At 45.0% G+C, this 13,036-nt stretch overlaps 1 protein-coding gene across 1 annotated transcript; it reads right to left on the reverse strand.

Moving 5' to 3' along the window:
- Positions 1-8,853: 8,853 nt before the first annotated feature.
- Positions 8,854-11,300, reverse strand: abt1 (activator of basal transcription 1). The gene is made up of 4 exons (XM_077004048.1): positions 11,191-11,300; positions 10,143-10,457; positions 9,758-9,933; positions 8,854-9,391 (listed from the first exon to the last, which is right to left on the reverse strand). Exons 2-4 carry the CDS (start codon positions 10,441-10,443, stop codon positions 9,014-9,016), a joined length of 855 nt encoding a protein of 284 aa, XP_076860163.1. The 5' UTR covers positions 10,444-10,457; positions 11,191-11,300; the 3' UTR covers positions 8,854-9,013.
- Between the last annotated feature and the right edge of the window lie 1,736 nt (positions 11,301-13,036).

The following is a 13,036-nucleotide window of genomic DNA, read 5'->3' on the forward strand; positions in this document are numbered from 1 at the left end:
GTGGCATGGTGGGCAAAAATGGGATTTAGACCTCCTTTCTTCTTTACAGCATCCATGTGTATGTGTGTGTGTGTATACATTTGTGTTGAGTGTGAATCAGCGAGGCCGTCTGTGCACGTGTGTTCACGGTGCTTTGCTCTCTGGCGTGACCTGTAGCTACACATTACATCCCACTCACATAGCGCTCCTCGCTGAGACAGCCAGCAAGCAAAAGCAGAGAAACGGGAAAAAGAGTGGGAGGGAGGGAGGGAGGGAGGGAGGGGACAGGAGTGGTGCGGACAGAGGAGACAACGTCCTTTTTAAAGCAAGAATGAGCGCAGGAGGAGGGAGGCGGAGAGGACAAGGAACAGACGAGGACGAGGAAGACCACTCGTACACGTACGGAGAGCAGCAGGAAACAGGCCTCAGTCGTGCTCAGTTCTGCTTGGTGTTTCTTCCCTGTGTGAAGCCCAGAATATGTAGAGGGCCATTGTTTTCTTTATATGCATGCTGCAAATATATTAGCTTTGAATGTTTCATTTTTGAGTGTGTGTGTTTGCATTCCAACACCATAGTGCTGATCTGATTCACAGGGCTTTTGTATGACTCTGAGCTTGTCAGGTTCCACTGCTCTGTCTGTAGTGGCCGTGTGTGTGTGTGTGTGTGTGAGAGAGAGAGAACATGAATAGCTCAGTACTGCACCCCTGCAGAGTCTCAGTGTGAGAGCTACAGCCTCCCATAATCCACTGTTCTGTGACTAGACTGAAGTGTTTCTGCTGCCTCTCTTCAGAGCTCGGGTTTCCCCTCTCACCGTCCCACGTGGGTCTGCCCTCTCGTGGGTCTGCTATTTCGCCATCCCGCTGTCATGTCCCTGGTGAACTCTGGGATTAATCAAAACCATTTCATTACCATCTCTGCAAGGGAGACCACAGCAACCATAAACAGGCCGTCTAATAGAGTCTCCAGTCCTCTCTCCTCTCCTCTCTTCTCTCCTCTCCTCCCATCCCCTTTCCTCTCCTCCCCTCCCCTCTCCTCCCATCCCCTTTCCTCTCCTCTCCTCTCCTCTCAAAACCAATCAAACCCACAGGGCGTCTGGACAACTGCCAACTCAGCAGATTAAAGCCGCTGGTGCCACACCCTCAGAGACGCCCACCGCTGGTGCCACACCCTCAGGGACGCCCACCGCTGGTGCCACACCCTCAGGGACGCCCACCGCTGGTGCCACACCCTCAGAGACGCCCACCGCTGGTGCCACACCCTCAGGGACGCCCACCGCTGGTGCCACACCCTCAGGGACGACCACCGCTGGTGCCACACCCCCAGGGACGCACACCGCTGGTGCCACACCCTCAGAGACACCCATCGCTGGTGCCACACCCTCAGAGACACCCACCGCTGGTGCCACTTTTAACGAGTAGGGCCCCAGTGGCCACTTTTAACGAGTAGGGTGCACAAATTAGGCTGTGAAGATTTAAACCACATACAGTAGTGTTCAAAATAATATCAGTCCAATATGACTAACCAGATTAATCACTGTTTTTGGTATAAATTATATTAACACATGACAAACAAATTTACTAGTTGGTGCAGTAGATTCTTAGAAAGCCAACAGACTCAGCATTCGTGATATACATGCTATTGAGTCTGTGTATTTGAATAATTAATTGAAAGGGGTGTGTTCAAAATAATAGCAGCGTGGTGTTTAATTAGTGAGGACAATCATTCTGTGCGGAAAAAGGTGTGAATCAGGTGCCCCTTATTTAAGGTTGAAGCCAGCACATGCTGTACATGCATTTCTCCTTAAAAGCCTGAGAAATATGGGTTGTTCGAGACATATTTCTGAAGAGCAGTGAACTTTGATTAAAAAGTTGGTTGGAGAGGGTAAAACTTGTGCAGACAATAATAGGCTGTTCGGCCAAAATGATATCCAATGCTTTAAAATGGAGAGCAAAACCAGAGAGACATGGAAGAAAATGCAACACTACCATGCGAATGGATCGAAGAATAGCCAGAATGGTAAAGGCTCAGCCAATGATCAGCTCCAGGATGATCAAAGACAGTCTCAAGTTACCTGTGAGTACTGTGACAGTTAGAAGACACCTGTGTGAAGCTAATCTATTAGCAAGATGTCCCCACAAAGTCCCACTGTTAAAAAAATTAAACATACTGAAGTGGATACAATTTGCCTGGCCCAAAGAGAAATAAAGAAACATATTATGGACTGATGAAAGTTAAATTGTTCTTTTTGGGTCCAAGGGCCGTTGACAATTTGAATTCTCACTCTGAAGACAGTGAAGCACTGTGACGCTGGCGTGCTGGAGGAAGGAGGAGACATGACGAGCGTCTTGCGATGAACACAAAACGTTTAATGACACAAATACGCAAAGCCCAGCACAGACGGTGAAAGCACGCAAATGCGGAGGCTTGCATGAACTTTAGACAAAGACGAGTACAAGACACTGCGCGAACGCACATTAAATAGGTGAATTACACAGACCCATGTGACCTCGAGACAAGGCACAGGTGATACCACGAACACGCTCACAGACGACCCACGCCCACGGAAATACAAACATGGACATAATGACACGCAGACAACGTAGCGGCACGCCCACAGGGAAGGGTCCGTAGCTGTCACCGTGACAAGCACGTGGATGAAAGCATCATGATATGGGTATGTTTCTCTTACAATCCCAAACCAGGGATCATGGACCAGTCTGCATATATCAGAATAATTGAACAGGTCATGTTGCCTTACGCTGAAGAGGAAATGCCCTTGTTTCAACAAGACAACGACCCTAAACACACCAGTAAATGAGCAAAATCTTGGTTCCAGTCCAACAAAATTGAGATTATGGAGTGGCCAGCCCAATCCCCTGACCTTAATCCGCTAGAAAACTTGTGGAGTGACATCAAAGATGCCGTTTCTGAGGCAAAACCAAGAAATGCAAAAGAATTGTGGGATATAGTCAAAGCATCCTGGGCTGAAATACCAGTTGACAGGTGCCAGAAGTTGGTTGACTCTGCAACACAGATGTGAAGCAATTCTAAAAAACTGTGGTTATTCACCTAAATATTAGGTTAGTGCTGCACAGGAATGCTAAATCATAAAAAACATTACATATTTTGAGTTTGCAAAGACAAATGCAGACACTGCTATTTTTTTAACAGCCCAATGTTCATTTTTTGTTATTTTCTGTAAAGTACTGTAGTTACAAATTATATACATTTCTCTTCATGTTTTGATTTGAAAACAGTATGCAATGTTCTACTACTACAGTATACTACAGTATGCAATAAAAACTACTAGAAATATTTTGTGCTTAACTCGTGTTTTTAAATACACTGCTACTATTTTGAACACAACTGTAAATAATTATAAGGGTTTTATTTTTGTGGACCCGGTTCTTGATACAGATGATGTCTGGCTTTGGACTATATCACTGCTGCAAATCCTTTCGAGACAGAAGTCTGGAAAATGGTGCGACTACAAAAGGAACCATGTGAGTTGCAAAAGTGGTGCCCCCTCTGGGATTCAGCAAGAGAGGGAAGCAGAGACTAAACTATGAATCATGTGATTGTACAGGCACCGACTGCCACTGTTGATTTATTTGCATTGGCACAAAAAAGCAATATTTTAATACAGATAATAAAAACTGTTTCCTATTATTACATTTGGCAGGCTGCCAGAACAGTAATTGGTATTAAAATGTCTAAAATACAAAAATGCTTGTTGTCAGGAAACACTTACGAAAATTCTAATTTGTTAATTAACAAGGGCCACATAACTCATGGCAGTAGCAGTAGGATCCTGTTAATGACAAGCTCAAGAAAATGTTACTGTTGGCACAGATTGTAAATGTGGGCTCAAGGCCATTTCTGGCACCATGTTTGCGAAAGACATCACTCAGAACTCGACAAAAACTCACCGTTTGATTTGTCCAGCCTAATGAACTTAAACAAAAGACAGAGATAGATAGAAATGTGTGTGTGTTCGTGAGAGAAAGAAAGAAACAAACAAACAAACAAAAGAAAAATGCTAAAGGAGTAAGAGAAATGGAAGACAGATAAAATGGAGGGGTACAACAGAGAGAGAGAGAAGAAAAGGTTGAGGTGGAGAGAGAGTGGTGTGTAGGGGGGTGTAGTTTGGCATTTCTTCAGACTGAGTTAGGGGTCAAATTCTGTTAACACTTTCCTTTCTCCACTGCTATAAAAACAAGCTTCCAAGCTCGCCAAGATCTGGCACCATAGCTTAAAATTTACTGCAAGTTTTAAATAGCACTTCCCAGGTTGATGAATAGCTCGGTTGAAGGCTAATAGTAATGGAGGGACAAAGGTCAAAATACCACCCCAACTTACCAAATGGACAAAAGTGGCATGGCCAGCAAACAGCTGCTCTACTGTACAGTGAACTACATCTCACACAGTACGTCCACGTAGATCTCCACTCTGTCCCCAACCTCCCCCGCTTGTCCCTGAGAGGACAACTAAAATCCTGTTCATTAATCCCATTTTAGTAATTAAGGAGAGACCTGAACATTCTAAGAGACGTGGGACATGGTGTGAATCTAAGGTTTCACGCCGAACCGTTGCATGTCGGGGTGGCGTCTTTTATCATGTGGCTGAGCTTTTGAAACTGAAGACTTGTGGTTTCAAGGGCAGGGCATGCTGGGATGCGTAACGTGGAGCTGAGGGTGAGAATGTCCGTCCTCTGTGTGCTCCTGTGTCTCCTCTTACTCCTGTCTCTTCGGTTTCCTTCTCGTTGGCTCCACCTGGGTCTCTGTGTCTTCTTCCTTCTCTATATTTTACTTCACTCTGTCACTTTCTCTTCCCTTATCCCCTTGTTTATTTTTCTCATCCATTCCTTCTCCCAAGCTTGGCCTTTCTCTCTCTCTCCCTCTCCCTCTTTCCCAGAATGCTGTGGACTGTGCTGGGCCTGTGCGCTGGATCAACAGCTGGCCTGTACATCCTGTTCTGTTGTCATGCCTGTTGGGCACTCATCTGGCATGCCTACATCATGGGACACATTCACTCAAGCCACGTGAGCTGAAGTGAGCTCACGCGTCACACGTTCATTTGTTCATAGCCATTATTCATGGACATCACCCATGCCATTTGGAATCCTCCCTTTTATATTGTTTAACTTAACCACACTCCGCCACACTGAAGTAGCCACACTAAAGTAGCTTCGCTGAAGTAGCCACACTGAAGTAGCCTCACTAAAGTAGCCTCACTAAAGTAGCCACACTAAAGTAGCCTCACTAAAGTAGCCTCACTGAAGTAGCCTCACTGAAGTAGCCACACTAAAATAGCCTCACTGAAGTAGCCACACTAAAATAGCCTCACTGAAGTAGCACACTAAAATAGCCTCACTGAAGTAGCCACACTAAAGTAGCCTTACTGAAGTAGCCTAAAGTAGCCACACTAAAGTAGCCTCACTAAAGTAGCCTTACTGAAGTAGCCTCACTGAAGTAGCCACACTAAAATAGTCTCACTGAAGTAGCCAAACTAAAGTAGCCTCACTGAAGTAGCCACACTAAAGTAGCCACACTAAAGTAGCCACACTGAAGTAGCCTTACTGAAGTAGCCTCACTGAAGTAGCCACACTAAAATAGCCTCACTGAAGTAGCCACACTAAAATAGTCTCACTGAAGTAGCCAAACTAAAGTAGCCTCACTGAAGTAGCCACACTAAAGTAGCCACACTAAAGTCAGGGTTGCCAACTTTTCAAGATCACTTGGAGTGAGATTTGAACCTGGAGGGGGGTGGCGAGTGTAAATTGTTGAGGGGGTGGGGGGGGGGGGGGGGGGGCGAACGTAAATTGTTACCGGTCGGGGTATAAAATGGACAAATTAAGTATTTATATCGCAATTGATCGATCGCCAGTGGTTGGTGCCAGAGCGAACTAGTAACTCATTGAATCATTGATAAGGATCAGAGATAAATAAACGACATTTTTTTTTTTGCGTGAGAAATCGGATGTGTGGCGTGAGAGTGTGTGAAGACAGTCAAATGCGTGTGTCTCACGCTCAATGCGTGAGAGCTGGCAACCCTGCTAAAGTAGCCTTACTGAAGTAGCCTCACTGAAGTAGCCTTACTGAAGTAGCCACACTAAAGTATCCTCACTAAAGTAGCCTCACTAAAGTAGCCTCACTGAAGTAGCCTCACTAAAGTAGGCTCACTAAAGTAGCCTCATGTACACATGGTACAAACACACCAATCCCGGATCAGCTGCTCTTTTTCTAGCAAATCCTGAACCTGAATCATCAGTTTGTTTGTGACCATATGAATTGGCTGTGAATTCTGGGAGTACAGCGACGGCTGAAAGCAGTACAGAAGCAGGCCACTCAAGCAGATGCTGAGAGCGTCATCTCCACCTCCTTTCTCCATCCTTCCCTTCACTCATCCCTTCTTCACTGCCTTTGTTCTGTAACAAGCTGATAGCTGTTACACCATGTGTAGTGCACTACATGGGGCACAAGCTGATGGCTGTTACACCACGTGTAGTGCACTACATAGGGCACAAGCTGATGGCTGTTACACCATGTGTAGTGCACATATCAGACAAGCCGCGTCCTAATTAGTGATGAAGAACTGACAAGGTATTAATGGTGCAGAAAGGTCATTACTGAGGCCTCAACAACCATAAGCCACATCATCGATCCCCTCCCTTAATAAGACTTCGTCATAGCCGCCAACGCGCGCACACACGAAGGCTCGGTCCTGGACCGGGTGGTAAGCGAGGTGAAACCCAGCGTGGCTCCGGCTGCTCCGCAGTGAGGCTCACCCGCCTGTTGCTCCCGGCACCAAGCTCATTACCGTGGAACCAGGTCTACGCCAGCATCGCCCAGCGGGTCACAGCCCATGCTGGGCTACAAGGCATGTGTGTGTGAGAACAGACAGAGAAGAGGGCGTGAGAGAGAGGCAGAGAGAGAGAGAGAGAGAGAGAGAGAGAGAGAGAGAGAGAGAGAGTGTGTGCATGTGTGTTCCAGGTTAGTTAGGGTGACCATATTTTTGTTTGGGAAAACCAGGACATGGGGGGGGGGGGGGGTGTGGCGAGCGTAAGTTGTCTAGCGGCGGGGGGGGGGGGGGGGGGGGGGGGGGGGACACGTAAGTTGTTGTTTCTCCACCAGTTGAGTATGATGAGGCTCAACTGATGAGGCTCAGGGAATCCGTGTCATACAGCGCCGTGCTCAGGGTCCTAGTGCCTGTAGAATTAATGGCCTGATTAACGTAATTTAAAAACCAGGACATTTCCACAGTTTTAAAAAATATCCCGGGACGCCCGGGACAGGACGTGAAATACGGACATGTCCCGGGAAATACGGACGTTTGGTCACCCTAAGGTTAGTGTACACTGACTGATGTGTGTGTCAGAAATGGAGAGAATGGTGGGCATCTTACATACAACAGGATCCATTATCTGGCCGTTTTTGTTGTTATCTAAGAAGCTCTTCAGTGGAAATCCCATTTTTGAACATGAATATGAAGCACAGGGCACCTTGCAGGACGTCACACTGAGTGATGGACTGAACCCGCATGGTAGTGTCACACAGTCTAATGGACTGAATCTGCATTCAGGCCTTTCAGAGGCTCTTCCTTATGCCTGCAGATCCACAAGTAGTGGGTTCTTAGGGTGATCTGAGCCCCCCCAAAACCACTTTGGCATCACATTTGATTTGATCTTTTTGGAGTAGTCAATCTTTTTTGACCCAGTTGCTTGAGGTAAGAAGCACAACACACTTTCTTTGTTTTTAATCCCAGTTACGGCCACAGGTCAATCCACATTCCTAGTGATCTGAGAATAGCATAAAAATGTGGAGATCCACCCTCTTGCCCCGTCCCATGGAGGGGTCCGGTGTCCTCTCCACACGCAGCACAGCGTGTTCTGGAGTTCTTAAATGAATTCATTTGTTGTTTTTTGGTTTTGGAATGTTGGAAACTGAGACTATAAACGAAGAGAATAAAAAACCATGTCAGTGTTACGCGAGGCCAGGATTGGGAAACGGTGACACAGAGGACACAATTTACACATACTATAATAACATAGAATGAAGGAATTAGAATTCCTTGAAAGTGTTCCCAGTGTTTCAAGAGCATCACGTTGCCTGTAGCCTTTCAGGAACAGTTACTGCACTACTGGTTGTGTCCGGTATAATGTGAACAGCTTAATTCAGAAGACTTTATAGAACAGAGATAACAGCAGATTATCATAGGCTAGGTCAACTAGCTCTGCCATGTAAACTGTTCCGTGGGTGTGAGTGTGAAGGATTGTGTTGTCCCAGTGTGTGTCTGTATGTCCAGTGGTGGATGGTGCTCTGTCCTGAGTGTGTCCTCTCTCCCCTCCCTGTGTCTGCATGTCCAGTGGTGGATGGTGTTCTGTCCTGGGTGTGTACTCTCTCCCCTTTCTGCACCTGATTCATGCCCTAAAGGGGGCAGCTGTTTCTGGATCAGTGTATGTTGTGCACAATTGGCTGCTTCTCACCTGTGTGCAACTGGATGTAAAAGGTGTGTGTGTGTGTGTTATCTTGAAGAATGCTACATATGAAACGTTCACACCAAACTAAAATAGAATTATTCCTGCATTCCTATATTCCTATTGCTATTTTGTGGAGTGGCCTGTAAATATTTTTGACGAGAGAGAGACTGTAGATTAAGACTTAAAGCTGGTGATGTTTACTCAAGTAAATTAGTTTGTCCCTCTAAAAATCTGTTTACAATCAGGAACGTGACAACTGTTGTAAATCTAACAAGCACCCTTCTGGTTAAGTCTTCTTGTAAGCAAATAATCAGAACTGTAACTTCAGAAGAGTGTTTTTATGGAAAATAGAATATTTGTAAATGAACAGTTGCTCTGTTCCATTACAGTCTATAAGTAGGAGAAAAAAATGAACTGAAATGCACCATATTAGAAAGCAGTCAAAATCTTAGCAAATCTACCTGGATGAAGTACAGGTCAAAGGTCATCAGTGTAAGTACATGTACAATCACAGCTGGAGGATGCTGCAAGCTCCAGCTGTAGTGCAGCTCAGTCCTATGTTGTTCTACTACTACTGAAGATCTTGGCCAGCAAGCCAACATTGGACTGAGCTTTCTCCTGGATGGCCTTGGTCTTCTCCTGAGCTCTCTGCAGGTTCTTCTTGGACGGGCCGTTCCTCTTCATGCGCTCCAGCCGCATCTCCTCTTCTGTGCGGCGCTGCGTGAAGTCCCAGGTCTTCTCCTCGTGGGATTCACCCTTCCTCTCCCTCTTCTTCCTCAGCCTGTCCAGGGTCTGGCTCTTCTCCACACTGGCCAGGTAGAAGTTGGTCTCGCGCTTGGCCTGCGAGATCTCCGTTCTCATGCGCTGGTGGTAGACTGTCTGCTCGTACGCCAAGCGCTCGCTCAGGTGGCACCACTGGAACCTGTGCAAGTACTGAAAGTGACACGGAGAGAAGAATTCACACACACACAGGGAGAGAACAAGTCACACACAAAGAGAAGTTGTCACTCACACAACTGTCCCTTAGACAGTAACTCTGCCAGACAATGCAAAGCTATAGCCACCACTAATCTGGGTTTGGCTTCCAAAAAGCATCGTAAACAAAAGATCATCTTTAGATAGCAGAGCAAGTATTCCACTGGACACGCTCTCTCCATCCTTCCCTTCACTCCACTGAACATATACACACATTTCAGTGTTGTTTACCAACTACTTTGAGCATGTCTAAACCATGTCAGTTAAACGATCTTGAAAGGACCACCAGTGAAAGGCGTGTGCTACTACACACAAACTACACACCTTTATGGACCACAGGTCGCTGTTAAAGTGGCTCCTCCTGTTGCTGGCCATGGGTGTGTTATGGAGGCTTAGCGCCACTCTCTTAGCGATGCGCTTGTCCCTGAACTCCACCCAGCCCTCGATGAAGCTGGATCCATTATTACCCGCCTTCCTCTTCTTCCTCTTAACCGAGCGGTCTAGGACGACAAACATCTCGGTGAAGACTCTGTACGTAGCAAACAACTCAAACCGATGAAATATTAGCCATTGACATTTTCACCAAGGGTGCAGATTGAAAATGACAAATACAGCATTTGATGGTTTGCAAAAACAGTTTTTTTTTTTGCCAGCTCTCATTTCGCCTCGTGACACGACCCGACTCCTCATCTGTCTGCTGGAACCTCACCTTCAGACTGGAGGAAGACCCTCCCGATCTCGCCGTACAAACCCAGCATGTTACGCACGTGCTTGGGCCTCAGCCTCGGGGGGATGTGGCCCAGGTACACTATGCCGGGGACGCACTTCTTGCCCTTGGTCATCCTGCCGCTGCCAGAATCATCCACCTGATCCGTGTCTCCAGCATCGGCACTCGCTGCTTCCTCCTGTTCACATGTTTTGTGCTCCTTTTCAGGCAAGTTCAGCTCTTCATCCTTTAAACCTCTCACGTCTTCATCCATTTGGGCCTGATTCTCTGCTTTGTCCATCATGACTTAGATACGGCCTGACAGGAAAGAGTTTGTTTATAGTAAAATTCAAATTCACACACACACGAAGTCTGTTTCTGTTTTGATGTGCAAAAATGCAGTTTCTCCAAAAACACCTTCAATCACCTGCTGCCTTACCAAAGACATTTCCATTGTATCTAAATTGGCCTGTTACCTATGTTAAAAATAAACATTTTTCCATCTACACAGAAACAGTGCACACCCATCTGACACTTCCCTATTAATCACTGGTCCATTTCTGACCACAGAACTACTCAACGCAGCTCACTGTCGTATCGTAATTGTGGATGTCGAGCTGCACGTCTGTCAGGCACTGAAGTGTTAATGTTGTGTTGGTTTCGTTGTCGAGCTGATAGTGCACTGCAACCAAATATCCAACCATCAACAGTGCCGTGCTAAGTCACAGAGAAAGGGATAGCCCTCAAAATTATTTATAGTAATCTGGCATCCACTGGTATTCTATTTCTATTAACTAAGTAACCACTGTAGTTCCATTAACTAATTCTGTAGTTGTAGATACCTGCCCGTAAATGTTTACTAGCTAGGATAGCTAACGGTTAACGAACATACCGAATACCTAAATATGCGGCTAGCTAGCTCCAAATAGTTAGCCATCTAGCTAACTACACATCATTCCTTGAAATCAACTCAGCTCCCGGTCACTTGAAGCTGTGAGAATAACATTCATATCAGATATATGTACTCTCATTTCCGATTTGGACAACTTGCCTTTTCTCAATATTATTTCCATAAAATAATGTTTTGTATAGTAATTTAGCTAGCTAGCCATCCAGCCAGCTTGTTCAGACGCACGTGGTTCAAAATATGTGTCTGACGTCAAATTACCGCGTCAAAAGGATTTAAAGACACAGACACATATAAATGAATCTCCGATATTTCAGGAATGTCATGGTTATATAAAACTTCAACCACGAATACTGTCAGGACATATTTACGCACTGGCAAATCTAAGATTTCAAAGAAAACAAATGCTAAAAAGGAAATCCTTTCAAAAGGCCCAGTTCTTCATCTTTAGCAGTCCTTAAAATTGACAACACTTTATTAACTAACAATATGCTCTATTTAACATGTTCCGTTTTGACTTACAAGATGAGAATATCCCAATTTATGAAGAAAACGTAGTCATACCTTCCCGCTGATCTATTGAATAGTCTATTCTTCAATTGTAAGATTTTGTACACTAGGGGGCGACAAATATCAAGAAACACGTCGATCTGCTACAAAGTTTACTTTGATAAATGTTATTCGCATATGATTGTGCTATTCGTGAACAATTACTATTATTCTTAATAGTTTAAATCAGTGAATACTTTCATAGTAGTATATATATATATATATATATATATATATATATATATATATATATATATTTGTTCATATAAATGCCTTAGCTCAGGACTCAGATGGAAAAGATGAGTAAAGCGTAACAGGTTTGTGGAGACGCACAGAAAGCCGTACACCTGTGTGTATGTGTGTGTGTGTGTGTGTGTGTGTGTGCTACTATTTTAATGTACATGGCCATGTGCCTGTCGTGTGTTCCTGAATTATTGAGTAGGATCGTTTTTTCTTACTGACTACTCTGATACACCTCGAGCTCCGTCTATCAGTTTAAATATAGCCTAACCTCTGACACCATATCGCAAAGAGATGTTAATGTTTCGCACTAGATGGCGCTGTTGTACAAAATAATGAAAAGAAAGAATTTCCAATTTTCACCGCTAAATAACCCTTGGCTCTGTGCCAAGAAAAAGTCGGTCGCAACTCAGTTACCCATTTTCATTATTTTAGTGTTTACTAACAGACGATATGGACTCGGAACGCACCCCTCCCGGCTCATGGTACAACTAGAACTTAGGATAAACTCACTCAACTCGATTCATTACGCACTTGATTTTTGTGTCCATTGTGAATACTCCAGTTTTTGATAACGCTTATTCCAGCCAGGCGCCTGTTTGATCGTTTAGTTTGCTATGATGAAATCTCTCAGCAATCTCCTTTCGCCTTATGCTCACTCATTACCTGACAGCAGACTAAAACCAAAGATGTCTGAAAATATAGACCTACAAGAATATTGTTCTTGATGTGTCACAACCCTTTCTCCCAGCCCCCATTATAACGAAGCTACATATCCTGACTGGCAAACCTTGTCTTTTCTTGGCTTTTCTAACACTAAACTCATAAGATAAGTAAAAAAGAACATGAAACACGTCTGATTAGCCAAAATGGACAAAAAAGATATCCAACAAGTGGTTTTGACAGATGAGGGTCGCTGATTGCGAACAGCTGAGAAGCAGGGCGCACCGACAGACACGAAGAGCGTCGCCTACAATGTTGCACGCGCGCGCGCGCTCGTCCTCTAGCTCTGCAGACTGAGTGGCAGCTGAAGACATGTTTCTGACCGTGCACTGTCCACCAGATCTGTGCGCAGACCAAACAACTTTAGATTTAGACTTATCAGAATGCGTTAAGACAACCAGTGAGTGGAAAGAAGCAGAGAGAGAAAGAGAGAAAGACAGAGAGAGAGAGAGAGAGAGAGAGAGATCAGGTCCCCTTA

Source organism: Brachyhypopomus gauderio, chromosome 4, assembly GCF_052324685.1.
Source record: "Brachyhypopomus gauderio isolate BG-103 chromosome 4, BGAUD_0.2, whole genome shotgun sequence".
Lineage (NCBI taxonomy): Eukaryota > Metazoa > Chordata > Actinopteri > Gymnotiformes > Hypopomidae > Brachyhypopomus > Brachyhypopomus gauderio.